Here is a 27,970-nt window from a genome sequence, read left to right as displayed (position 1 = left end):
TGAAAGGATAATAACTCTAGCACTCACACAACCAATGCATTTTTCCAGGCCAGATGAATTATAGGCACCATGACAGCTTATAGACTATAGTAATATCGAATACCATAACTCACAAATGTCTAAAAGCATACAAAACAACTAAATTGCACATAAATTATATTCACATTCAGATGTTCCTGAACCATCACCCTGGAATTATGAAATATGCAAAAGAAGAGAAAACTGGAGTTGTGGAAGAAGCCATGAATATCCCTTACAAGAAGATGGAATCACTACCATTTACAGTAAATACAGCAAAAGGTACACAACTTTTTATAAGGTTCCAACTGCCAAAACTTGAACTAAAATATCAAGACACATTTTGGAACTAAAATGTTTAAATTATATAAAAAAGAGTAGGAGCTCACAAGTGGTGATTTGGGCCTGAAACTGAAGGTGTCCTCACTCAACCATATGTCAATACATATGCTGTACATTCCTCTCTCTTTTTTTTTTATCTTCTCTTCTTTATCATCTGAAAGCCCTAATTTATCGACATTCTCTGCGATATAGGACAGAAGGAAATTGGGCTGACAACTAATCAGGCTTTCATTTCACAGATAGCCAGATTCTAGGACCTCCTCTACTGCCAGGGTTGTTTGTAGCCGAATCGCTCAATGTCCCACCCTCCGTCAGGCTCCTCCCTCTTCGATACAGCTGCTGTCTGGGACATCATCCTCCCTTGCTCCTCTGATGAAGTATGAGAACTCGCAACTGGATGTTGCCTAGATGTTGGATTATATCTCTCTTCTCTTCCTTCTGCATCTGCAGTTCCTGGACCAGCATTCAAATCTAACCCTTGTCTTCCCAATTTTCTACCATTCCCAACCCCACCATTAAGAGTTGCACCATCCTGAAGTATCATGTATGGTCTTGGGTAATGACCTGCAGGTCCTAGTAACTGAGAAGGTACTCGAGCAGGGAAGCAGAGTCCACCTCCTCCACCAGAAGTAGCTGACCCACCTGAGAAAGAGGTTGAAGGGAGAGAAAAAGCAGTTCCGAAAGGAAACCCTGGATATGGATACGCAGTTCCAGGAGGATATGCAACTGCAGGGGACGTCGATAGAACTGGACCTCTGTACATATCAAGCCCATAGTTGGGCCCAGAAGTTGATGGTCCTAAGATCATTTGTGCTCCGGCAGCCGAAACCATAGGGTAGTGTTGTTCTCCTCTATCGGGCAAAACTGATGGGATGGCTAAAGCTGGATAAGAATTCCCAATAGGGAACCATGATGAGAGATTCATTTCTGCATTGTTCATTCTCTGACCAGCACCAGGTGGCATGAATGGCAAGCTTCCTTTCATATGGTGTCTAATAACTGTTGATTATGCACTTTAACTCATCTGTACCTGGACCATTCAAATCGAAGTTCCTCCGTGCATTCATCTCACCATTAGAAGATGGCCCAGACATAGATCTAGCAGGCAAAAGAGGTGCTTCCATTCTCATACAGGTGTTGGTGGAAAACTGTGAATTATCAGTATCTTCGTCGACTCTGTTAAAGTCAAGATCTAGACCTGTAAAACTGAATGGTGCAGAAGAGTTAATCTTCTCACTGAGTCCTAATTCACAATTCTTAAGGATCCTGGAAGCAGTACGTGTTTCATGTGCAGAGCTTTCAAAGGGTGAGTCCTCAACCATTTCATCCGCCACATTAAGGTCAATATCGAGCAGCCGCGTATCCTGTTGGAGGAATAGATCCCGCAGTCTTGCTTCCAGCCACTTTTCTATCGGAAAGCACTTGTGGCGGCAGATCCTTTCCGTCCTATTTCCCCCTCAATAGATTTTCCAGAGGAACAAAGGGCCCTTTTGCATCAGCAGTCACTGTGACTGAAGCAGGCACACTGCTTGACATCGGAGATAGGCGAATCTGTAACGGACTAGGTTCATGAATAACAGACGATCTCCCTATTGCAGAGAAGTTAACTTCATCCCCCTGATTAGCTTCATCCACAGGGAACCCTTCATTCAAATCAAAATCCAGTTTTGCAGCTGTATCTGACTCTGCTGCGGTAGATAAAGAAGAACCTCCTGTAGTGGAAACACATTCTTCCACCTCGTCTGCTCCAACACCAGAGAACTTAGATCGACAAGACTTGACATACCCCTCAGATTCTTGTTCAGAAACCAATGCTATTTGTTCTGGAGCCCCCACTCTTGCTTCCAACCACTTCTCTATCGGATTTTTCCCCAGCGCCAGAACTTCTACCTAATTCAACTGAGCTTACTGTTGCTGCAGCACACTCACTAAGAGTTGAAGGAACTGCACTTGTCTGCTCTGCTCTTTCATTTTCACTATTTAATTTGTTAGAAGCATCCTGCAAAATGTCACCAGAACAAGAAGAAATCACAGCATCTGCCACATTCATATCAACTGGTTTATCGTGATCTAAAAGGGTTGAAGGAACTGCACTCGTCTGCTTCTGCTCTGTTTGGTTGCCAGTGTTCGTTTCTTCAGGTACAAGTGGCTTATCTCAATACCCATTTTTATAGGTGGAAGAAGAGATTTTTTGACAGCTTCCTTATCAACGTTTGGACTTAAACCTGCATCATGAACAAGGAATGCTTCAGAAAGATACACATGCGTAAATTAATACATAGATAACAAATAACTTTGAAGTATACCCGGCGAGGAGGTTATCTTGTCGGTAATGTTTCCATCAGCAATTTCTCTTTTAAATGAAGGTACACTAGTTTGTCTCTGGTGAAGTTCTTTAGACCCTTCAGGCTCAGCACCCTCTACTTTCACATCTGCAACAGATATAGCTTCAGAAGCGAAAACGTTTTCATCAGGCTTAACATCAGACTTCAAGCAAACATTGGCAGTTCGTTGCATATGTGAACATGGACTTTGATCCCCTCTAGCTTTTTTTCGGATTTTGATGTGGTTCCATTGTGTTGGATGTCATTCTTAACTCGCAATGAACCAGCTCCACTATGCTTGTCTGTAGTTCCTTCTTCAGCCAAATTCTGACCTTCGACATCCTCACATAATACTTTCACTTTTGCATACCATTTTAGAAACCTTTGTTACAGATAAGCTTCTTTGAGGAGAATTAATTGGTGAAACCAGTTCAGACTTGGACATTTCCCCAGTAGCAACACTTGCTAGCACATTTATGCCTACATCATCTCCTGCTGAATTTCTTTTCAGAGTATACCCATCTGACATAGACGCACTAGCTTTGACACAGCTTTAACCAAAGCATTCATGGAGCTCAGTGAAGCTTCATGGTGTTATAAGTTCAGAGATCAAAATATTCAGTTCAGAGTTTAGGCGAAAGAAGGCTAATGGAGCAGTGAACTTACCTTCCATACATGCATGGATCAGTCATGGATCGATAGATATAGCCACCAGTGATCGATGCAGATCTTTCGTTCTTATTCACATCAGAATGACTATAACCCAAGATCGGGAATATGAAGTTTGCAGAGCTAGTATCATTGTTTCGTGGTAGTAGACTTAGTCGGATCAGAAACTGTATTACCTTCATATACTCGCCATCCATAGTTTCCACCTTTAGTGTTTATATCTACTTCTTCATATTGGTCCTGTAATATGAAACTAGTTTCAGTAAGAAAAGTTGTGTATTTAGTTAAGCATGAAAATCAAATTCGAACAAAATAATAATCGAACCTCCCCAGTGTCAGTGAAGAGAAAGTAGGACGGCCTTTTAGAGTCGAAACTACAACTCCAAGGGTTCCTCAACCCTGATGCCCAAATTTCAGGCTGTAATTATTTATCTTCAAAAGATGGATTGTCCTTTGGGATAAATTGATAAAATAGTTTTCCCATAAACCAAGGTCTTCTATTTCAGTAGCACCTCCACAAACATGGCTACATAGTCAATCTTGAACAAAGGTCACATCTAAAATTCGATGAAGATGAATGGATTTTAAGGTCGAATTTTAAACCATGGAAAGATAAAAATAACTCTAATTTATCTTAACACTTACTTGGTACATTATCAATGTCAAGCCTCATAATCTTTCCAAGCAAGGATTTTTTGGTTTGAAAAAATTGTATGGATCACCTTTTCCTCCTCGATCGCCCATCATAAAGTATAAGTACCCATCTGCGGGTCCAAATAGAATCTGGCCTCAGTGGTGCCCTGTAAATGGAAGACCCATTGCAAAAATTCTTTTAACTTCCGATGGGTTACCATTGTCTGCCTAAACAATCAATCAACGTAGAATTAAAACAACAATGATTTGGTGAATAAGATAACAGAATGGTAATGAAAATTAAACCATAATTTACCAATGAAAATTTTGACGAGGAGGTACTGTTCGCAGTAAACTCTGCAACTACACTATGATAACGACATGGCTGAGCTCCATCGTCAGGTGTGAGCTTCGAAGGATCACATTTTGCATCTGAATTACATGAATATCTCTACCCGAACATCTTGTAGATCGAACCTTATCACAATTGAACGAAACAAAGAAACGGCCATTGGTAGCAAACTTAGGATGAAATGCCATTTCCATAACCCAAACACAGTATCAAAATGTACTTAATTGGTTAAATCCACAAATGTGTTGGATTCATCAAGATCCATCATTCCTCCAGAGTCATTTTCCGGAATTTGCTAACCATATTCTGCCTTTTTGGTTAGAAAAGAATGCTCAATTTGAGCCGTCAGGATGAGCAGCCATATTAAGATATGATCCATTACCAACTTTCTGGATTTGAAGCCTCGGTGTCATTATTTAGTGAAACTGGTTCGCCGTTGAAACATACTGATCCATCAGCATAACGCTCCACCAAATGCTTCACAAAAAACCGATTTTGATTGCCAAAAATCTGTCAGCTTTGAAGAAGTTGAGTTGTTCATTGGTGTTCCAGCTTTTTCTTGTAGGGAATGAGCAAATGGGGAATTCAGAATAGATACATCGTGACATGATTCCCAAACCTTCCCACAAAACTCATTTGCTGCAATTTTGGACTCCGATGAATTCGACGAAACAATAGAGTTGCAAAGAATCGAAATCGTCCGAACCCCAGATTGAATTTTGAATAGTTCAGTAGAAAACTGATAACTCTGCAAACAATTCAAGAACCTTTCTGCATAAGCACAAAACTAGACCATAATTTATGGAAAACTGAATAGAGAAAGATCATGAAATAAACTGTCAATCTAAGATATCGACACTTCAAAGTTTAAAATTCATTAAAAGCTTTGTGGGTTCTGTTTAATTCTATAAACAAAGTCATACCGAGCAGATGACGGATTTCAGGACAGAAGCACAAGCAGGGTCAGAAACACTCAAAGATTGGAATTTCTTCTGTAATTTTGAATCTTCAGCAGAGTCACAACAACCATTTCCTTAATAAGAACAGAAAGCCAGAGAAGTGTTTGTGGTAAATGGTGCCCCTGGTTCCAATACAAACACATAAAACAATTGAAAATTCAGTAACAATAATTGAAACAACAGAACATATGATGTTATAAGAATCATAAGAACTAGAGAGGAAACTTACTTGAGTCAGTACACAAAGGGTAAGAAGAAGAACATGTAAGGGATCCACAGTGTCGCTACATACTCTGATGGATAGAGAGAATCCTGTGTCTTCGCCGATAGCAACACCTTTTAGGGGTTCATGGAACCCTTACCTAAGGCCCAAACCCCCCTAAAAAGTAAGGTGTCACGCACGAGCGAGTTAAATAATTCCAACGTTTTCCTTTTGTCAGCTTTTCTTTTAAACGAGCACCTTAACCTTTCAAGACAGAGAGATTTGTTTTTTGAACACGGACTTAAAACATTTAAGAGAGATATGGGAGAGCACAAATAAGTATACATACATTATTCATGAACAAGTCATATGAAAGGATGCTAACTCTAGCACTCACACAACCAATACATTTTTCAAGGCCAGATGAATTATAGACACCATGATAGCTCATAGTAACATCAAATACAAAAACGCATCAAATACCAAAATTCACAAATTTCAAAAAAGCATACAAACAACTAAAATGGCACATCAATTATATTCACATTCAGATGTTAAAACAAAAACAAATAACACCTTAGTCAACCATGGGTCAAAAAAAAACTCAGTCGTCTCCTTTCTGATGCTCTTCAATGGAGTTCTTGAACCATCACCCTGAAAATATGAAATATGCAAAGGAAGAGAAAACTGGAGATGTAGAAGAAGCCATGAATATCCTTTTCAAGAAGATGGAATCACTACCATTTACAGTAAGTACAGCAAAAGGTACACAACTTTTTATAAGGTTCCAACTGCAAAAACTTGAACTAAAATATCAAGACACATTTTGGAACTAAAATGTTTAAATTATATAAAAAGAGTAGGAGCTCACAAGTGATTTGGGCCTGAAACTGAAGGTGCCCTCACTCAGCCATATGTCAATACATATGCTGTACATTCCTCTCTTTTTTTTATCTTCTCTCCTTTATCATCTGAAAGCCCTAATTTATCGACATTCTCTGCGATATAGGACAGAAGGAAATTGGGCAGACAACTAATCAGGCTTGCACAGATTGCCAGATAAATAGTTCCTTCGGGGACCTCCTCTACTGCCAGGTTGTTCGTAGCCAAATCGCTCAATGTCCCACCCTCCATTAGCCTCCTTCCTCTTCGATACAGCTGCTGTCTGGGACATCATCCTCGCTTGCTCCTCTGATGAAGTATGAGAACTGGCAACTGGATGTTGCCTAGATGTTGGATTATATCTCTCTTCTCTTCCTTCTGCATCTGCAGTTCCTGGACCAGCATTCAAATCTAACCCTTGTCTTCCCCAATTTTCTACCATTCCCAACCCCAACCATTTAGAGTACCACATCCGGAAGGTCCTAGTAACTGAGCAGAGTCCTAGTAACTGAGAAGGTACTCCAGCATGGAAGCAGAGTCCACCACCTCCTCCACCAGAAGTTGCGGACCCACCTGAGAAGGAGGTTGAAGGGAGAGAAAAAGCAGTTCCAAAAGGAAACCCTGGATATGGATACGCAGCTCCGGGAGGATATGCAACTGCAGGGGACGAAGATAGAACTGGACCTCTGTACATATCATGCCCATAGTTGGGACCAGAAGTTGATGGGCCTAAGATCATTTGTGCTCCGGCAGCCGAAACAATAGGGTAGTGTTGTTCTCCTCTATCGGGAAAAACTGATGGGATGGCTAAAGCTGGATAAGAATTCCCAATAGGGAACCATGATGACAGATCCATTTCTGCATTGTTCATTCTCTGACCAGCACTAGGTGGCACGAATGGCAAGCTTCCTTTCATGTGGTGTCTAATAACTGTCATTTCTGCACGTAACTCATCCGTACCTGGACCATTCAAATCGAAGTTCCTCCGTGCATTCATCTCACCATTAGAAGATGTCCCGGACGAAGATCGAACAGGCAAAAGAGGTGCTTCGGTTCTCATACAGGTGTTGGCGGAAAACAGTGAATTATCAGTATTTTCCTAGACACTGTTCAAGTCGAGATCTAGACCTGTAAAACTGACTCGCGAAGAAGAGTTAATCTTCTCACTAAGTCCTAATTCACAATTCTTAAGGATCCTGGAATCAGCACGTGTTTCTTGTGCAGAGCTTTCAAAGGGTCAGTCCTCAACCATTTCATCCGTCAGATTAAGGTCAATATCCAGCAGCCATGTATCCAGCAGCAGATCCTTTCCATCCTATTTCCCCTTTACCCCTCAATAGATTTTCTGGAGGAACAAAGGGCCCTTTGCAGCAGCAATCACTGTGACTGAAGCAGGCACACTGCTTGACACCGAAGATACACGAAACTGTAACGAACTAGGTTCATGAATAACAGACGATCTCCCTATTGCAGAGAAGTTAACTCCATCCCCCTGATTCGCTTCATCCACAGGGAAACCTTCATTCAAATCAAAACCCAGTTTTGCAGCTGTATCTGACTCTGCTGCGGCAGATAAAGAAGAACCTCCTGTAGTGGAAACACATTCTTCCACCCCGTCACCAGAGAACTTAGATCGATAAGACTTGACATACCTCTCAGATTCTTGTTCAGAAACCAAGGCTAATTGTTCCGGAGGAAAAGATCCCCCGGTCTTGCTTCCAGCAACTTTTCTATCGGAGTTTTCCCCAGCGCCACAACTTCTACCTAATTCAACTGAGCTTACTGTAGCTGCAGCAGATTTATGCCTACATCATCCAATGAATTTTGACAAAACAGTAGAGTTGCAGAGAATCGGAACCGTCCGAAGCCCAGATTGAATTTTGAATAGTTCAGCTGAGAACTGATCACAACTCTGCAAACAATTCAAGAACCTTTCTGCATAAGCACAAAACTAGACCATAATTCATCGAAAACTGAATTGAGAAAGATCATGTAATGAAATCTCAATCTAAGATATCGACACTTCAAAGTTTAAAATTAATTAAAAGCTTTGTGAGTTCTGTTTAATTCTATAAACAGGGTCATACCTAGCCAATGACGGATTTCAGGATAGAAGCACAAGCAGGATCAGAAACACACAAAGATTGGAATTTCTTCTGTAATTTTGAATCTTCAGCAGAGTCACAACAACCAATTTTGAATCTTCAGCAGAGTCAAAACAACCAATTTTAAAGAACCATTTCCTTTATAAGAACAGAAGGACAGAAAGTGTTGATGGTAAATGGTGGCCCTGATTCCAATAAGAACACATAAAACAATTGAAAATTCAGTTAAAATAATTGAAACAACAGAGTCTATGATGTTATAAGAACCATAAGAACTAGAGAGGGAAACTTACTTGAGTCGGTACACAAAGGGTAAGAAGAAAAATCAGGAAGCATAATAAGAAGTTGTGATAGTAAGAAGAGAATTGGTAGAACAAAACTATCCTCTGTAAACAAACAGAATAAGAAAACAAGAAAAACAACAACCCTCTCTTCTTTTATACTTTCTCTGTGAGATGAATTCAATCATTCAAAGAAGTCAGACAATCTACATAAGAAAAAATTGGTTAGAAACAAAAATCAACATCTGCGTGTTTGAAAATCCTTCCAATTAACAAAATTCTTCAATTTCCATTCAATATCTGATAAAACACATCCACATACTTAGTGGAGTAGATAGGGAGAAGACAAAGATTTATGTCAAAATTATTTGAATTAATCATCTATATTATGATTGGCAGCCAATACAGTTGACTTTATCAGAACATAAACTTGAAAGAAGTTAAGAACTGAAGAAGAAATTAAGGATCATGAACTTGTATCCATCTTCACATTCAAGATATACTGCACAGAACTTTATACCCAGCTCCATTAAAAGAGGGTTGTCTTTTATTAATGTCAAAAGAATTATCAAAGTTTAGGTACAACGACATTGGCCGATACGAGTTGCCTCATTGCCATGTATTAACAAAACCTTTAGTGTTCTTCCTTCGTAAAGAATAGATGCTTGAGGGCCTCCCCGGCCGTTAGTCGCTCGGAAGGCACATACATCAAGAGACCTTTTATTAACTCTACTAAATCATCTCTTGACTTATCCCCAGTATACTTGACAAGTTCCTACACAATTTAAGGAACAGTTGTCACCCAGTTTGAACTAGGAAAGCAAAAAAACCCGAAGGCTCCAGCCCGACAACTCAAAATCGATATAAACTAAGAATAATTACCTTGAGCGGACGATGTTCTAAAGAAACTTTAAGCATCCTTTCTGAGGTTGCATTAAGATCATTTGTTATGTCAACTCTAGCACTGAAGATAATTATATTACAATTAGGTGGTAATTTCAGAAGAGATAAAACAAATATAAGATTATAAGGTATGAAAAATGTGAGTCCAGGTACCTTAGTTTACTCGACATCGAAGAGGGTAATTTCCCCAACACTTTCTCCATCAGCTCTATACGCTCTAAGCTGTCAGCCCCTCTGAATAACTCCACTCCCTGCAAAGCTCGTCAGTTTTACTTTTTCGATAAATGTGTAAGGGAAAAAGAATGCCACATGGAAATTTACCGAGCACAGCTCCAGCAAGATGCAACCAGCATTCCACACGTCAAGATAACTGTCCCAGCTACCATCTGTAAGCACAAAACCCCGAAACCAGAAAACAAAATAAGTAGTAAAAAAACGGATCGTTTCATTTCAAGGTGAACGATTACATACCCACGATGAATTCCGGAGCACAATATGGGTGATAAGGCGGTTCACAATCATATCCACGACTAGGTTTGGCAATCCCGAAATCAATCACCTTGATAGTGCTCAACCTGGGAAGTAATTGCTCGTAGGATGAACTCTTCGAGTCTGGCTCATCTTTAAGTGAAAGAAGAAGCAGATTATCGGGTTTCAAATCAACGTGTATGAATCCAGCACGGTGGATAACTGCGATGCATTGCTATTAGAGAGTAATCAAAACTTTTTAACTTAAAAAAGATAAAAGAAATACTCACTTTCAATAGACTCCAAAAGCTGCCTCGCGAAGTCCCGAATAATGGGCAGGGGTACTTGAGAAGCTCCCTGTTTCTTCATTAGATCGCTCAACTGCGGTCCGAGCTTCTCAAGTACCTATTGAATTTGAAACTGTTAATAGAAATCAATGAACACCAAAACAAAATAATATACTTGTCGAAATAGGGCTTTTAAACCAAATTTGGGTTTGAACCTCCAACAATACTTACTAAGCATTTCCGATCATTGCTGTCAAAGGAGTCGATTAATTGTACGAAACTGCAAAATCAAATCCATTAGCAGTCCTTATGAAAGAAGAGTAAAGAGGGGGGAGAAAATTACTTACTGTCTGCCATCAGTATCGAACTTTGCGAGCTCTTGTAGCACGTGAATCTCATTTACAGCCATATCATAAAACTGGGTACCCGGGCGAGAGATTTTAATCGCAACCGATTTAGCTTCTTTTGTGTCAAAACACAACTTGACAAAACCACAGGCTCCTGCAAAAAAAAAAAAATCAACACTTTCATAAGGAAACTGTGGTTAGTGTGGTTAGTAATTGAAGGTGGAAGTATCTTACCTTCACCCAAGCTATGGATGATCTTATCTGCATAGAAAACCCCTCAGTTTTAGGACCTATGTTGCATTTACAAAAGGTAACCAAGACAACCAAAATTCAACCTAATTCAAGAAGAACCTAAAATAATATCTTACAGCGATTGTTATTCAAAGTATCTTCGGAAAAGCCATATTCATCTCGACCAGAGGGGGAAGGATAATCCTAAAATAAAAACATATAAATAATTAGATGAATGAAAAGTAAACCTTAATCAAGAAGAATACGACATACTTCCCCAACATTTTCCTTTCTTTGTAGAATGCCCTCTCAAGCACCATTTTGGTGCTTGAGTTAATAGGGTTGTTTTACTTCCACCATTTCTACCGGCGCTTGGTGGTGTAAAACCAAGCGCCACCCTTTCCACCACCCTCTTAATAAGTTATTTAAGCCTTAGTTAATAATAATCTATGGATAACCCATTTGATGAAGATATACTTAATTCTTTACTTTCCAACAATAATGATCTTACAAACTGTGAAGAAAATGATCCAAATTTTGATTTTTATGGGGAACTCGGATCTATCGAAAAGAACACTCAATGGATTCCTCGTAAACCAAGTCAAAAATTCATGAACCCTTCACCAAATCATGAGGATAGTTTGCCATTTTCGGTCTTTAAGAATAATAATCAAAATGAAAATAACAACATATTGGTTGGAGACAAAAATGAAAATTCTTATAATGATCCTAATGATGACTTCGTTAATATGATGGATTTTGAGAATGATGATGATAGAAATATCATTCCTATTCCCATTTCCGTTTTGCCGCCTGAACCCGAACCAACTTCATTTGACTGCACTTGGTGTCAAGTACTAAGAGTAATCACTCATGTTAATGGCACCATTACTTTAAAGTTTGAGATTCATGGAAGTATTGGAGTGATATCTCATGCTATTCTTGAGACTCGAAACATGGTCGTTGGTGGGCCTCCATCACTAACTCATCAAATGATTGATTTTAGCGGGCGAAGTATGGAGAATGTGAAACAATATTTGAATCAGTATTGTCAAGACCGAAAAAATGAAGGGTTTGTTATGGTCCAGGATCCATTAATGAATTTTTATGATGCTTTATGTGCTGGTTCTAATTGTCGTCAACATGTTATTCGGGATGAATTTAGTCAACCACCAAACACCCCTCCAGTTAGCGGCGATATTGGTCGAAGGGAAGAAAACAATGGTACAAGAGTTCATAAGACCAACCTCTCTGAACAGAGGGAAAGAACAACTAAATTGAGTTTGGCTGAGTTGGCTAACTATTTTCACCTACCAATCGATACTGCTTCTAAGCAACTAAGGTTATGTTCAACTGTAGTAAAGAAGATATGCAGAAAAAATGGAATGAGGCGATGGCCATATCGAAAGGTAACAAGCATAATTAAAAAGATTAATGAGTTCGAGAGACGGCTAAGCGAGGAAGACGAAGAAACAAGTGCATATACCCATGCTGAAATTGAGAATCTCAAACAAGAACTTGGCCAGCTTTACTCGGTTAACAAAGAGAGGCAAAATAATGAAACCTTGAGGGTTCTGCGTTACTATTTCGATATGAAGATGGAAATCTTCAACTTTAGTTATTTATATTAATGTGTTTCATTGAGATAAAAAAAAAAAAAAAAAAAAAAAAATCAAGAAGAATACGATACTTCAACTGATCTTGAAATGAAGATCTTGAAATGAAGAAGATCAGTAAGAAGAAGAGGAAACGGAATAACATACCTCAGGTGGTAGAGGAAGAGGAAACGGAATCGGAGGAGGAGGAGGAGGAGGAGAAGGTGATCTAGGTCTTTTTCTTGAGCGATCCATGTTCGTTCAGCTTCAACGATTTCGAAATCTGTTTTTTTTTTCCCGCTTGTTCTTTAGATTTAACTGAAACCGCCGTTAGTGAATGTGCAATTACATTATTGCCCATTATTAAATGACCCAATTTTTAGTAACCAGAAATCGGGGCGCCTCCTATTAAAACTCGGGGCGCTTATATCACTTAAAACCCAACCCTCATTGCCTTATCGTCCGTACCGAACAGCCGGAGCAGAAACCCCCATTTTTCCTCTACCAGTCGACGAAAGGGAGAAAGCAAGAAGGAAATCGATCATGAAAGCATCTCTCTCTATCTCTAACAGTGACGTGTGAAACCCCTACCAGGTACTCTCTCTCTCTCTCCATTCGAGTTAGGGCTTTTTTTTTGTTGTTGTTGTTGAGGGATAACTCTCCCTTGAACATGGAAATTTGATGAACAATGGTAATCGATTTTTTTTTTTTTTTTGTTTGATGAGAACGATATATTGCAGAAAGAAAGGCACCAAAAACCCATAAGAACAAAACCCCATCCAAAATCAATTTATGTATGTTTTCTAATACAAGATTTTTAGGTAAGCTTTTCAAAACTTAATCTATAAAGGAACATTTCTCATAATATGGATTTTATATAATGTACTAGGCAAGTTTTCAAAATTTATAGGGTTAATTCCGTTTTGGCCTCCGATTTGCGACCAACTGTCCGTTTTGACCCCCATTGTATCCGGCAATTCGTTTTGGTCCCAATTTCCTGTTTGGCCCCAACATATTTTTGTAAGCTTCTCCATTCTACCCTTATGGCAATTTTGTAAATTAAATGTATTTTCTTTCTCTTTGTCCACCTCACTAAGCAATTGCCACGTCATATTCGTCCACTTAAGGTCGCCGAAAAATGTCGCCGGCAACATCATTTCCGGCGACCAACATTTTTTTTTTCTTTTAACTTCTTCTTCTCCAACCATCTCCTTCCTTCTTCTTCTCTCTATCTCCTTCCTGTTCTCTCTCTCTCCTTCTTCTTCTCTCTCTCCTTCTCTTTCTCCTTCTTCTTCTCTCTCTCTCTCCCCCTCTTCTCTCTCTATAATGGTTAGGTTTCCGGCGAAGGGAAACCCGTTAATTCTAGAGCCAACCTAATTGTTAAAAAACGGTCACATATCTTGGCCAATTTCTAAGGTTATTAGGGTATAAATAATATAGTTTGGATTTTAGACCATAGTTTGGTTGGGCTTTAAATCTGCTCTTGTTAAATTTATTAGTTATCGTGCTTATCAAATCTTTGATGTATCAAACACCATTGTAATGACTATCGTGCTTATTACATCCTTATCACATCTATGAAATAGTGTGTTTTTTTTTTTTTGAAAATTGACTACGATCTACGATAGTCATTACAATGACATTGATACATCAAAGATATGATAAACACGATAACTGCCGAATTCAAACTCTAACAAGAACGAGTCTATAGCCCAACTAAACTTTGGCCTAAAGTCCAACAACATTATTAATACTATTAATAACTCAAGTTCAATATCCCTAGATTTACACTTCCAGACTTCCAGTAGATCGAACCCAGGACCTCTGCATTGCAGAGTAATGCAGCTACCAGTGGTTCGCGAAAAGTGTGTTGTTATAAAATAGAGAATTTCATGTTGGAACATTACATAAAGAGGGCCTCAAGTTAATTATGAAGTCTTTCTTCTCTTTAGGCCCATCTTGACACGTATACCTATTTTTCAGCATTCGGTTACATTAAAATTAGAAAGTATTTAAGATTGCCTACATTAAAATTAGAAAGTATTTAAGATTGCCTTGACAGTTTCCTAAATATATACTCCATCTTCTTTTACAAACTTTCAAGAATCTTGTTAATCAAACACACAAATCCTGTCTCTAAACATATATATACATATAGAGAGTAGAATCGAATCCAAAATCATCATCATCGATGGAGCAAACACATGGTGGTAAGAGAAGGAAAACAGAAGATGAAAATCAATGGAACAAACTCGACGATGGGATAGCCGAAACAATATTAGCACAACTTCCCACAGGTGATATTATCTCATGTCAATCCGTCTGTAAAAGATGGGAATCAATCATCCTCCATTCTTCAACTACTTTTTCAAATTCTGCCTTCCAAAATCGCCCTAGTCATCTGTTTTTCCCCATTGGTTCTGACTTATCTTTAGACTTCACTTTTGTTTACGATATGGAAATTTCCAAAGTACGAAGAATATCTTTACCTTGCGACCTATCATCCAATTTAATTACTGTAATTCCTGCTTCCTATGGACTAGTCTGCTACAAAATATCATCAAAAGAAAATACTAATGATTTTTCTCTTGTGGTTAAAAATCCTCTGAGTAGAACAATGTCGCGTTTATTACCCAGATTCGATACAAATTGTTATGATAATATTGTGGGTATTGCCATGAGAGCATCAAATACTAACGGTGGTGGAAGTAAAAGAACTTCAATGTGGAATTATCAAGTTTTTGTAGTTTATGAAAAATTATCTCCTGAATACGTTATGGGTGTTAAAGTTTTTTCATCGTCCTCACAAGAAGAAAAAGGTAGTACGTGGGATGAGTTTATTGTGCAAAGTATCAATGCTCATCATGAAGATCTAAACCCTACTCCTACAAATTCTTGCTTCGACGGAAACCATGAAAAAATACTAGTCGGCGTGACAGGTCTAGGAGATGAAGGACAAATCAAGTTATACTTTCTTAACGGAACCAAGGAAAGTTTAATATGTTTAGATACCAAAGAACATAAATTATTCATATATCCCACATATTTTATGGATTGGTATTTTGCATCAGACTTGGTGGAATGTGGTGGTAGGGTTTTTGTGGTAGTCCATCATCCTGATAAGGTAGTGATTTGGAAGATTAATGATGATTATGATGAGAAAATGAGGTCATTTGTCACGCAGATTATGAGTGTACCGCTCGAATTTCGCAAACACAGTCGTTATAATAAGAAGGTGATCAAGTGCACCACTAGTTATGGGGATTTCATATATATTTGGTTAAAGAGAGGACGTAAAAGCTGCTTGTTAGTGGCTAATATCAAGAGTAAGACTTGGGATTTGATTCCTATCCAGTATAATAGGTATATGGTTCAACCTTTTATAACTGATTTACTTGCCAATGTTTAAATTGGGCTGTAGTGCATTGTTTGCGAACATGGAGGCTGCCCTATCACTACAACCCGGAACCTAGAAAGTATGGAGTCGAAGTTCGTGGTCAAGACAGAACACATAGGTGATTCCAAGCTTGCCATGCTTGGCGCAAGACTTAGTATTTTATTTGAGATAACAAAGTATGTGTTAAGTTGGGAATATTAATTTGTACACTTTTTTTTTTACCTAGAATGATACACAGTACATTATTCATTGAAAATTATTTCACAGTGTGGATTGGCTAGCTACGGAACGTTTACAAAAAATTGCATTCTTATACCACATTTTCTTGCCAATGTTTAAATTGCTGGTAAAGTTGAAGCTCGCCTTGCCCGATGCTAGTACTTGTATTCTATTTGCGATAATGTTACCCTTCTTATTTGACCAGTTCAAACTCTAGTTTATAACGAGATCTTCCGTGCCGAAGTCACGGGTTATACATAGTATACTATAAAAAAAATTCAGAGAGGTGGCAACGGGAACACACCTCGTACCAGAGACTGCTGAATTTCAGAGAGGTGGATGCAGAGGAAGCAAAGTGGAAAAAATAGCTTTCTCCTTGCCTGTGGGGGCCTATATGTGGAGCACACCAAGAGCAGCAGCCATTGGTGGCATGGGGGAAGGGGTAGCAGAAGCACGGACGGTGTGGCCCAGAACCATCTCCTGCACCTAAGTCACTAGAATCTAGCAAGGGTGGAGGAGGTGGAGCACTTCTAGACCCTTCTTCTGAACCTAATTTCAACTTGATGCCCCCAAACTCAGACTTAGCCGCTGACAATGGGATACTTGGACCTGCGGTTCAAAATAGAGCAAGATACATGATAACATTAATGATTTTTTCTTGTTAAGGTATCAATGATGAATATAACTGAAACTTGAAAGTAATATTACTTTATCAATGAATGAGCTTCGTGCAACTTCTTGTCGTAACTTTTGTCGTGTATCTGCACGTTTTTGTAACTAGTTTATTTTCACTTCAAATATAAGTTGGTGGCATCAACTTCACTTCATCAATGTGCTTCAGTGTGTCCTCGAGCTACCTTTTCTTGCGCCCCTTGTATTGTCAAGAGCACCGTCTGCTAGACTGCCCTCTTCATGATTTGGCACTAAAATAAATCTGTGCATGCATAAAAATTGATGAGAAAATCATGTCGGTATGCATAAAAAAATTGAGAAATTACAAACCAATTACTAGAATTGAAGCTAGAAGAGAAGTATATGTTTCCTTATTGGCATCGATTGAGGAAATAGTAAGCTCACCATCATAGCCGCAGATTGGAATGGACACAACCAGTGGTTGTCCTGATGGTTTCATCTCCATCCTGCAAGGAGTTAGCTCCGAAAACTTATATCAAATGTATATTCTTTGATATTCGACATGCAAAATCAATTCAACAAAATAGTCGGGAATCTAGATATGAAGTAAAGAAGATCTACGCAGTGGATAATTTAAAATAACCAAGAAGACCAAAAAAACCACAGACCTGGCATACATAGAAATGAAGAACTGACGAAGCTTATAATATAGAGGAGATTCCATGTCACCAAATTCCTGCAAATTTGGTAAACTTAACAACTAATGCACCTTACTGCACAAATTCGCAGACATACATACAGAAATTTGTGCGAGAAAGGACCTCACCAAAAATGTCGTTCAACGCCCAGAAGGGCTACAATTCTTGCTTCAACCATACTTGCAGTAACCCGATCCACCTTCAAACCATAAAAGAATAGTAGACTCATATTTCATATAAATTAGTTTGTGGTTTTAATGCATTTGATACAAGAACTTATATATATATACAACACTGGTCCCGTTATATACATATAGAAAATACGAAGAGAAGAAGTAGTTGAATATGCCCAAAAGTGGTAGAGAATAACTATGATTTCACCAAACATATAATATGGTGTTGAAGGGTGTCAATAAATCAGCACTTACGGAGAAAAGTGTGCTTCCTATATTCATGCAATCTATCAATTTAAATAATATCTTATATGATAGAGCTACATCTAACGAAAATGTGGAATCCTTCATGAACCAAAACGGAGTATAGAGGTGAAGTTGCAAAGGCTAACCTTCAATAATAACAGAACCAGGTAGTTGTTGACGTTGACCATAGATATGCATGAAAGACAAAGGGGTAGGCTGATTATTCATCTTCCTGCAAACCAAGTCCCTCTATGAAGTAAAAACTATCCAAAAAATGAAATTCGAACATAGAAATCAAGCAAGAACTATGGATTCAGTCAAGTATAAGGAAATAAAAAACATACAACTTGAAACCCAAGTAAGGAATTAAGAAGCAAAACTAACCAATTCCACTGTCCACAGACAACCAAAATCGAATTCCATGTTTTTAAGCACAACGAGAACTAAACCAGGTATTATCAACCTTTCGACATTGAGAGAAGAGAGTGCCTGGAAACAAGACCAGTGTCAGCATCGCGGTCATTTATCAAAAAGTTAATGCTTTCATCCATACTTGGTCAAGAAGAACTAGTTGATAGCATAGACATACTCAAACAGAAATACACCATTCCATAGCATAGGGACTATATGTAACAAAACAACTTGAGTTCGTATAAACAGAAAAATATGGGAAGAACAAAAATAGGTAGGCTGAAATAAATGGAAACAATCGTCCCAGCCTTATATGTAAGTAATTAATCTTAGCCCAAGACATAAGTATGACAGTGCCCGAGAAATACACCATTCCATAACTTAGGGACTATATGTAACAAAACAACTTGAGTTTGTATAAGCAGAAACAATATGGAAAGAACGAAAATATTTAAGCTGGGATAAAGCAAGACTAAGAGAGAACTTTGCTTGCCAAGAGCTCTGACAGCACTGTGAGAAACTGGAATACAGGATAAATTTAAGTCGGTGTTACGGGGAAATAAAGAAATTTTCAGGGGTGTGAACTTTTTGGGTGGAAACAAAATTTTTTTTTACCCCAAACAACCAACTTTTTCAGCTTCTTCTTCCTTTCACCTACCACCACCATCTCCGGCAACTTCCACCATCTCCGGCGAAGTCCACTGTTTCCGGTGACAATTTTTTTTGTTCTCCTCTCCCTCTCCGGCGAAGGGGCTCTGGTTTCCAGACAAAACCAGATCTGGTTTCGTCTGGAAACCAGATATCATCTGGTTTGAAGAACAAACTAGACGAGCTCCGGCCTCCCCTTCGCCAGAGATATTGAGAAGAAAGAGAGAACAAGAGAAGAGAGAGAAGAAAGAGAGAAGAGAGGGAGAAGAGAGAGAAACAGAAGAGAGAGGAACATAAGAGAGAAGAGAGAGAAGATGATCTAAATCTTTTTCTTCCCATCTGGGTTTGTTTGAGCTTCAACGATTTTGAAATCTGTTTTTTTTCCCGCTTGTTCTTTAGATTTAACTGAAACCCGCCGTTATTCTTGTCCATTTATTAAATGACCCGATTTTTAGTAACCAGAAATCGGGGCGCTTATATCACTTAAAACCCAACACTCTTCGTCCTTGCCAAACAGCCGGAACAGAAACCCCATTTTTCCTCTACCAGTCGACGAAAGGGAGAAAGCAAGAAGGAAATCGATCATGAAAGCATCTCTCTCTATCTCTAACAGTGACGTGTGAAACCCCTACCAGGTACTCTCTCTCTCTCTCCATTCGAGTTAGGGCTTTTTTTTTTTGTTGTTGTTGTTGAGGGATAACTCTCCCTTTGAACATGGAAATTTGATGAAGAAGTTCTTTTTTTTTTGTGAGAACAATGGTAATCGAAGTTGAGATATATTACAGAAAGAAAAGGCACCAAAAACCCATAAGAACAAAACCCCATCCAAAATCGATTTATGTATGTTTTCCAATACAAGATTTTTAGGTAAGATTTTCAAAACTTAATCTATAATGGAACATTTCTCATGATATGGATTTTATATAATGTAGTAGGCAAGTTTTCAAAATTTAATCTTAGGATATTTTATATATATTATATATATATACTTTATATGCCTATTTTATATGGATACTTTCAACTTATAGGAATATAACTTTTGTCAATAGTTTTTAAGGTACCAAAAATATTTGACATAAAAAATTCTAAAAGATATCTATATAATGTAAGTAAGTTTTTTAATTGATATTTTATAATATAGTAAGTAAATAATAGACGCAAACTCTAATAGTAATAACTATTAACAAGAACCAAAAACTCGTAGACTTACTAGACTAATATTATAATAACTAAATTGTAAAACTAAATAACTAAAATATCAAAAACAACATTCATATGTGACAAATAAAGAGAAAAGCAATCATAACCGAGTTATCTAAGTCATACTGGAGTCACCCGAGTCATACGGGTCGAATCCCGAGTCACGCGGTCGAGTCTTACTGTTTAATTCTACTATGGATCTTCGTAGGTAATACGTTCCTCTTTTTCGTGTCGTTTAAGATTTCTCACTTCTTTGGGGAAAACAGTGTTGTTTCCCTGGTTCTCTTTTCAAAGAATAGTTCTTAATCTTTCTGTTTTTTAACAAAACAGAGTACACCCACTTTTGTTTGTCTTTCTATCTCTTAAATCAGAGAAAGAGTTATCTTCTAACAATTAAGATAAAAAGAGTGATTATAAAAAAGAAAAATCAAATGTAAAATATCCGAGTCGAGGATACCTCTGTTCTTAAGACAATTTACACCCTGTATATCAGTACCAACAGTAATGGTGTATGTCTCCCAGGATAAAACGGATTACCTATCAAAGTAAAGATGGTACCTCTTACTTATGATAGTCTGACGAACCTTGTAAGTAATATGAACTTCTGAACAACGATCCTTAAACTCTAATGCTTGAAAATGAATGCTCAGAAATGCAAAAAACTAATGATTTGTTTGCTGAATTCTCATGGTATTTATAGGGGTATTGACACCACTTCGTATGGGTGCCAATAGATGAGTGGATGCTTCCCAACAGTCATATTTGACTGTTGGTATTCGGGTGCCATGTTGACCGTCAGATCTTAACGGATCTATTAAGATCTCGCGCATTGAACGCCCACCATTAGATCATCAACGGAAAAGTCTATATAAGGAAGTAGAACTTTCCTTATTTTTCCAATACGGTACTAATAATAAAACTACACGTTGTAGTTATCCCTATATTTTCCCAAAAGAAATCAATGATAACTCATTCATATGAAATCGGATTCTGACAAACTTTATGTCTAAATTCAAGAGCTCGACGAGACGAATCCAATGGTCCATCCTGATCTTGATTTGGACAACGTTTGGTTGCCCAAACTGACAGAAAACAGATCCGGTTTCTACAAACGGACCTTTTAAGTACTGAGCTTGGTTTAACCCGATATCATGATGTTCTTTTTCCAATGATATATGAATACATGATACCTAGTAGATACAAGGAATTTGATTGTTCATGCCTTTCTTTTGATCATCCAAACCCATTAATGTTTGTATTTGTTCTGTGTCGCCACATTAAAATTGTGAGAAACCCATTTTCATTTGTATGTACTTGAACAGATAAAGAAGAGAAATATTTGATGCACCAATATAGGTAGATACCAAAACAGAATATATCATTCATGCACCAAAAAATCCCACGTCAGCGAAGGTGTCAAAGATTTAGCTAAGTTCCTTCAACAAAAAAAAAGATTTAGCTGAGTTAGTCGCATCCAACTTGGTAAGCTCCTCATGTCCTCGGTACTAAAAGGCGGACGGTTCGACACCCATATCTCCTAGAACGTTAATCAACGGGCAACTAATCATTTCGTTTCTGCAAAAGAGCCTTTAAGAAATCGTTCCATACATCGATAGACCCAGGCAAACACCAATGGACACAATCATCCTAACACTTCAACCATTGATTGTTCCGATTCGACCCAGGATCACCATCTGGTCGCATCAGCATCACCTTCGTTATATCTAAAACCTTGAATCTCATTTTTTTCCTCATTCTTCTTCTTATTGATTGTTTTAACCTCTTCAACTTGGCTATTTCTTATCTCCATTTCAGACCCACTCAAGTTAATCAATTCTTTAGTAAATGTACTTGTTTTGTTACAATTTCCTCCACCATTCCATGACCCATTCTCAAAATGTGCAGGTGAAAATGTCCTTCCGAATGTGAATAAACCTTTACTGCAATTCTTGCAGTCACTAATGAACTCGAGAGCCGTCCTAAATGCCCTTCCTAGGGCAAATGGAAGACCTTGGTTTGTCACATTAGGCTCGTCACAGACTCACAGTAAACACATCCGATTAAATTCCCATTTTCGTATAAGGTGTTGTTTGTTTTTTTATTTATGTCTGAATCTGAATTTGCTGAATCTGAATTTGCTGAACTGAATTTGCTGAATCTGAATTTGCTGAATAGGTTTACAAGTTAGAATGTTTATTTTCTAAATCTGAATTATAAGGTCTGAATTGAAATTTTGACCTTTATACCCCCGTTTGATAGTTTGGACTAAAAACAATGTAGCAAGGAAAGTTTTATAGGTGCCTTTAATAAGTGCCGTAGGCGCCTCCGTCCATCACAAACTCATTTTCAAGTTTGCTTTGTGGGAGGCGCCTCTAACACTTACAAGGGGCGCTCTTAAAACTTCATATGGACTAATAATAAAGAGAAGATGAAACCCTAAATTCCGCCATCTCTTTCTCCCTCTCTCCCGTTTGTCTCTCTCTCCACAGTTTCACCGGCGAGCTCCCTGCCAGATTATCCAGCGTGACTCTCTCTCTCGGTTCTTTGCTCTTTCTTAGACTCTCCGGCAAGATTTCTCACCGTCACAGTCCTCTCTCTCTCTCTAATCCAAGATCCGACATGGTCACTCCCTTTCTCTCTCTTCCTCTCAACCGAAGATCAGCAAAGTTAACCCTCGCCGACCCTCTCTATATTTTCTATGACAGTGGTTAACTTTGGTTATGGTGGTGGCGGTTATGGTGGTTATATCGAAGATTCAAGTTCAGAAAACCCTAACTTTCATTGGCAGATTCAGATCTGAGCTTCAACTGAAGTTGAAGATTCGCCAAAATTTGATTTCATTTGTTAGACAATGTTAGCTTACCTAACAGATTCAGAAGGTTGTTGTAATCCTGGTGGTGGTGGTGGTGGTGCTGGTGGTGGTGTGGGCAAGACAAGAAGAAGGATATAACTGGGTATTTTAAAGTTTAGGATGGGTATATATGTCTTTCGCTGATTTTCAGATATTGGACTCACATTTCAGACTTCAAAACAAGTCTGAAATGTATGGGCTTAAATTCAGCCAATTCAGACATGTAATTAATTCAGATAGAATTTCAGATTTACCTAAATACAAAAACAAACATCTGAAATTTAAATTGGAATCCAATTCAGATTTCAGATCTGAAAATTTTAAAAAACAAACAGCACCTAAATATAGCTTTCGGAAGAACCAATGAGCATCGGAAAGGACAATGTAATCGAGATCGGATAGTTTGTTAATCCAATTAGAATCGATCTTGTCTAGTTGTACATCGAAAACGCCTGAATTGGAACCATTAATTATCTTCTCTTCTGCAATGACTAAAAATTTAGTCCAAATCACCATTAGAGTGAAATCATAAGGAAAATACCATGTTCTAAACCTACCTTAAGAGTCTTTATACAATAAAAGTAAACACAATAGAGAAGATATTTGAAGTAACTTATGAAGAAAATAAACCTCTAACGAGAAAAGCAATAAAATGTACCAGCAAGTGGATTCGGATTGGGGAACTTTCATGGGTAAAGACAGAAGGCTCCCACTGAAACACCTGACCAAATACAACATTTATTTATTTTAACAAAAAAAAAATACAGCATTTATTTAGGCCCCCTAACACTGGGGCCATGCGGGCCCTTAACCCCCACTACGTTAAACATGGCTCTGTTAATATTATAATTTAGCTTACTTTTTAAACTTCCTCACTTCAACTAGTGAACTCTAATATGAGTGAACTATGTCTACCACCTTTTGGTATAACGGTTGAACACCTCTCTTAAGCTCATGAAGTTGTAGGATTGAGTTTCGGTGGAAGCAGTTGCTATCAAGATTATCATGTGTAATTTAGACTATAAATAATGTAATAGTTTGTCAGACTTTAAGCCTCTTTGTTGTCAGACTTTAGACCTCTTTCATTTTCGATTTAAATTAGGCGGTTATCGTGCTTATTACATCTTCGTGATGCATCCATGTCTTATAACGACTAACGTAGATCGTAGTCGAATTTAAAAAAAAAAGAGAACAAAAACAGTGTGAACTAGTATAATTTTTGAAAGTGTTCCAAAGAAAGAATCGATAAAGTTTGTCTTACGTATAGTAAAAATTATAACATAGTAAAAGATATTGTAAATGCACCATGATGCAAATGACTTTAAAAATAATCTTATTAATTACTAGAGCTCGACTTCAAATATAATTTGTTAACATAGTAAAATACAATGTTAAAGCACCATTAGGCTTTCAACAAAAAAAAAAGCACCATTAGGCCTTTCATAAAAAAAAAACACCATGAGGCAAATGGGTGTAAAAATAATATTTCTTGTCTAGAACTTAACTTTTAGTTCGATCTAAAATTATGGTGTTGTTCCGTAAAATCGTTTATATAAAATTAGTAAGCAAAATCAAAAGTAATTTGTTATTGTAATTGAATCTATAATCATTACTTAAAAAGAACAAATCTATAATCATTCCCATGATATCAGAAACTATTTACATCAATCCATCATCTACCCCAAAAGTCCTACTATTTCAATGACAAAAACAAATAGATATGTATCTAATAAATGGAAAAGAAAAATTAGAAAAATATTTATAAAGTGAATACTAGTATAATAGTACTAACTATTAAGGTACCATGGACCCACCAAAGTATATTCAAAGGGTGGATCCCATTACTACTTGTATCCCTAGCCGTTAATGTTGTTGACCCATTATAATTTGGATTAGACCCATATAAACTTTGAATTCCTTCGACATCATCACTTGTTAGATCAACTTTTTTCCTCCTTGATGAAATCGTAGGGTACATAATCGATTCTTCCACAGATGAGTGCCCTAATCCAAGTAAATGCCCAATTTCATGAACAGCTATTGATTCTAAATCAACGGCTGAGGACGAAGAAGATTTACTGACATCACCTTCGGCAATCCAAGTTTCAGATCCATCTAAATGGAACCTTCCATTTGGTGGAGAAAAAGCGTGGGCCAACGTTCCTAAAACTCCATCGAACGGTTCTCCGTCACCGTGATCTCCTGTGTACAAACCTATTTTGAGATCGGCTATATAATAGTATTTGGTCTCTTTGAAAGTTAACGGCGTTACTTCTGACCAACGTTGAAAAGCACGAGAGATAACGGATTTAAAGGAATCCGTTAATTGGTTATCTGGGTCAAAGGCGTATAAAAGTTGACGGTTAGATGGAGTCCATCTAGGTTTCCCAGGAAAGAAATTAAAGTGAGCAACTGTGTGTAATTTACTATTATGCCCCTCTTTACCAGAATTCATAGTACTGGAACCGTTGATTATATCTGCTACACCACATCTTGGCCGTTGAATTTGTTGCATAGTTGATTCATCAAGAATACCAGTTGGATTAAGATTGAAATTGATTTGGTAAGATTTTAGAGCTGATTCAAAAGAATCATCAAATTCATCAGTGAAAGTCGATGGTGTATCTGGGATGTAACCGAATTTGTGAAAGTATTGCTTTAATTTGTCTAATCCTTCAGCTTGATCACCTAGATGACATCCAGTTAAATTTTTGTAAGAATCCCAAAGTGGAGAAGAAGTTGAATTCAAGAATTGGGTAGGATCGTAAGTGGTATTTGGCATGGCATAAGAAATGGGTATTCTGGAGAGAGAAATCACAAGAATTGTAGAAATCAATAGATAGGTTCTCATGACTCTATTTTAGAGAGAGAGAGATAGAGGGGGGAGAGGAAACTTGCTCTGTTTTAGATAGAGATTTAGAGAGAGAGAGAGAGAGAGAGAGAGAGGGGTGGGGAGGAGTTGATTGAGAAAATTTTGGGTTGATTTTAGAGAGAGAAGAGGGGAGGAGTTGATTGAGAAACTTTGGGTTGATTTATGAAGAAATAAGAAGAGGACTTGAATAGTTCAAATTCTAAAGGATAGCTTTGTTTCTTCTTAGAAGCCGGGTTTGATAGGTAATTGGAAAGAAAGACTTGAAAAAAGAACTTACCAAAAGTCGAAGTTGTGATTGATTGTTTCTTCAAATAGTTACTAGAAGTTCTAAACTTTGAAAAGTTTGAGTCTTTTAGATGTATAAAAGGGTTTCTTTATAAAGGGTAAAGATGATTTTAAAGAACAAAGATCCTACGACTTTGGGTTCATTCACATTCATATTATTGGTCAAATTGTTTGTTTTATATTTGGTTACCTAACCATTGAAGTTGAATCATTATATTAGTATTTTGTAATGGAGTTACAAATTGGGATTACCACACTAATGACGTAATAGCCCCAACCCCCAATGGAGTTATAAATATGATTCATATGTGATAAATTATGGCCGCGGCTTTGGGGAATAAAGAAAATTCTCCGGGGAATAAAGATTTTTCTTAAAACTAGTCAAATAAGATTGACTTTTCATGTTTCTTTTTATTGCTAAGGGGCTTCTAATTTTAGAAGATGCTATAAAAAAGGCTCCTCCATCTCATCACCTCTCTCTACCACTTCATCTTTTCGACACCTCATCATCTTCTCCAGCGAAAGTTGCCGGCCGGCCAATTTTCCGACCGGCGACCTTCAAACATAAAAAAAAAAAAAAAAAAAATTTCTCTCCCCTCTCTCTCTCTCTAAATTTTTTTTTCTTTTCTCTCTCTCTAGAACAGATCTAGAGAGAGAAGGTCTGTTCGTGAGAATAGATCATGTCATACCATCTTGTGTTGATAACTTTCAATCCAGCCAAGGTTTTTGCAGGCGCTCATGTTAGAAGTTCACCAAGAAGATTGTTGTCAAGGTTGTCCAGGGTCGTTGTTGTCGTTGGCGTAATACAGAGATCATCTGCACACAAAGAGAAGAAACAACTTAGCAATCTCAGTAGTAAGTAATGGGGGGAGAGTTAATTGGAACCATTAAATGTTTAATCAACAAGCTCTCCAAAAACACTAGTTTTACATTGTGATAGATAGTAGTACCAATGGCAATGATTGATCATAAAACACTATTTCTATAGTTTTAGGGTTTCAAAAGATTACGTTTTTAACATCATTAAAACAAACAATGGATTGAATTCATGAAACCAATACCAAATCTTCAACACCAATTGAATATAAATCACATCTCCAATCCATCTTTTTCAAAATCAATTAGTAAGTCACATACAAAAAACTAAAAAGAAAAGATAACCCATTGGATCCAATTGAAAGAGAATCAAACTCCCCTGGTACCCAATAAAACAGAAAACCCCGTGCATCATAGAGATCTAGGAGGAGAGAGAATGATGAGTAAGTAAGTTACCTGTTCCTCCTACTATCCTCTTTCTCGCGTTCCTAATCCATATGTCATGATCTGTTCTCACGAACAGACCTTTGTGGTCTGTTCGTGAGAACAGACTTTCTCTCTCTCTAGATTAGATCTAGAGAGAGAGAAAAGAAAAGAAAAAGATTAGAGAGAGAGAAAATTAATTTTAATTTTTTTTTAAAATTCGCCGGAGAAGATGATGAGGTGTCGAGAAGATGAAGTGGCAGACAGAACAGATGAGATGGAGGAGAATTTTCAAAAAAATGTATTCTGTATTCCCCATAAAAATTTATTCCCCGGAGAATTTTAAAAAAAATCTGGATTCCCTCGAGAATTTATTCCCCGGAGAATTTTCTTTATTCCCCAAAACCGCGGCCTAAATTATGTAGTTTGATTCAGGTGGCCAATACGTGGACAATCAGATTTTTTAAGTGGACAACAGAATTGGGTGTAAATAAATATAA

At 37.7% G+C, this 27,970-nt stretch overlaps 4 protein-coding genes and 3 pseudogenes across 6 annotated transcripts; 2 read left to right on the top strand and 5 right to left on the bottom strand.

Moving 5' to 3' along the window:
* Positions 1–146: 146 nt before the first annotated feature.
* LOC147563093 (uncharacterized) lies at positions 147–5,764 on the bottom strand. Its single transcript, XM_086634749.1, has 5 exons — positions 5,527–5,764; positions 5,262–5,419; positions 3,999–5,086; positions 2,667–3,593; positions 147–2,585 (listed from the first exon to the last, which is right to left on the bottom strand). Exon 5 carries the CDS (start codon positions 1,343–1,345, stop codon positions 623–625), a length of 723 nt encoding a protein of 240 aa, XP_086490875.1. The 5' UTR covers positions 1,346–2,585; positions 2,667–3,593; positions 3,999–5,086; positions 5,262–5,419; positions 5,527–5,764; the 3' UTR covers positions 147–622.
* LOC147563094 (HIPL1 protein pseudogene) lies at positions 3,863–4,751 on the bottom strand (annotated as a pseudogene).
* Positions 5,765–6,193: 429 nt separating the features above from the next.
* On the bottom strand, positions 6,194–13,452 carry LOC147563091 (serine/threonine-protein kinase AFC3-like). Of its 2 annotated transcripts, XM_086634739.1 has the most exons (13): positions 12,767–13,452; positions 11,141–11,207; positions 11,007–11,033; positions 10,773–10,926; positions 10,657–10,705; positions 10,429–10,543; positions 10,142–10,360; positions 9,992–10,056; positions 9,824–9,921; positions 9,650–9,731; positions 8,780–9,542; positions 8,469–8,671; positions 6,194–8,293 (listed from the first exon to the last, which is right to left on the bottom strand). In XM_086634739.1, the coding sequence occupies exons 1-11, from the start codon at positions 12,851–12,853 to the stop codon at positions 9,402–9,404; spliced, it is 1,104 nt and encodes a 367-aa protein (XP_086490865.1). In that variant the 5' UTR covers positions 12,854–13,452; the 3' UTR covers positions 6,194–8,293; positions 8,469–8,671; positions 8,780–9,401. The 2 variants fall into 2 exon arrangements, with proteins under 2 accessions (XP_086490865.1, XP_086490859.1); XM_086634733.1 differs by having other exon boundaries at positions 8,469–9,542.
* Positions 11,317–12,669, top strand: LOC147563092 (uncharacterized). The gene has a single exon (XM_086634721.1). The coding sequence runs from the start codon at positions 11,453–11,455 to the stop codon at positions 12,632–12,634; it is 1,182 nt and encodes a 393-aa protein (XP_086490847.1). The 5' UTR covers positions 11,317–11,452; the 3' UTR covers positions 12,635–12,669.
* LOC147563090 (F-box only protein 13-like) lies at positions 13,414–16,313 on the top strand. Its single transcript, XM_086634712.1, has one exon. The coding sequence runs from the start codon at positions 14,790–14,792 to the stop codon at positions 16,005–16,007; it is 1,218 nt and encodes a 405-aa protein (XP_086490838.1). The 5' UTR covers positions 13,414–14,789; the 3' UTR covers positions 16,008–16,313.
* Positions 16,314–21,731: 5,418 nt separating this feature from the next.
* LOC147563089 (xyloglucan O-acetyltransferase 4 pseudogene) lies at positions 21,732–24,215 on the bottom strand (annotated as a pseudogene).
* A 440-nt stretch (positions 24,216–24,655) lies between these two features.
* On the bottom strand, positions 24,656–26,314 carry LOC147563088 (metalloendoproteinase 2-MMP pseudogene; annotated as a pseudogene). Its single transcript, XR_015223395.1, has one exon. The product of XR_015223395.1 is annotated as a metalloendoproteinase 2-MMP pseudogene (transcript).
* Between the last annotated feature and the right edge of the window lie 1,656 nt (positions 26,315–27,970).

The sequence above is a fragment of the Eschscholzia californica genome, unplaced genomic scaffold, assembly GCF_041429995.1.
Source record: "Eschscholzia californica isolate CP2 unplaced genomic scaffold, dmEscCali1.0.p SCAF_1, whole genome shotgun sequence".
NCBI classification, from domain to species: domain Eukaryota; kingdom Viridiplantae; phylum Streptophyta; class Magnoliopsida; order Ranunculales; family Papaveraceae; genus Eschscholzia; species Eschscholzia californica.
Note: the sequence above shows the minus strand (reverse complement) of the source record. Positions and strands in the feature narration are given on the sequence as shown.

Coding starts and splice junctions, on each gene's coding strand:
- LOC147563091 (XM_086634733.1), bottom strand. CDS start 12,853: ATGGATCGCTCAAGAAAAAGACCTAGATCACCTTCTCCTCCTCCTCCT. Junction 10,544..10,656: donor GCAATGATCGGAAATGCTTA/GTAAGTATTGTT, acceptor CAAATTCAATAG/GTACTTGAGAAGCTCGGACC. Junction 9,922..9,991: donor TCTTGCTGGAGCTGTGCTCG/GTAAATTTCCAT, acceptor CGAGCTTTGCAG/GGAGTGGAGTTATTCAGAGG.
- LOC147563093 (XM_086634749.1), bottom strand. CDS start 1,345: ATGAAAGGAAGCTTGCCATTCATGCCACCTGGTGCTGGTCAGAGAATG.
- LOC147563092 (XM_086634721.1), top strand. CDS start 11,453: ATGGATAACCCATTTGATGAAGATATACTTAATTCTTTACTTTCCAAC.
- LOC147563090 (XM_086634712.1), top strand. CDS start 14,790: ATGGAGCAAACACATGGTGGTAAGAGAAGGAAAACAGAAGATGAAAAT.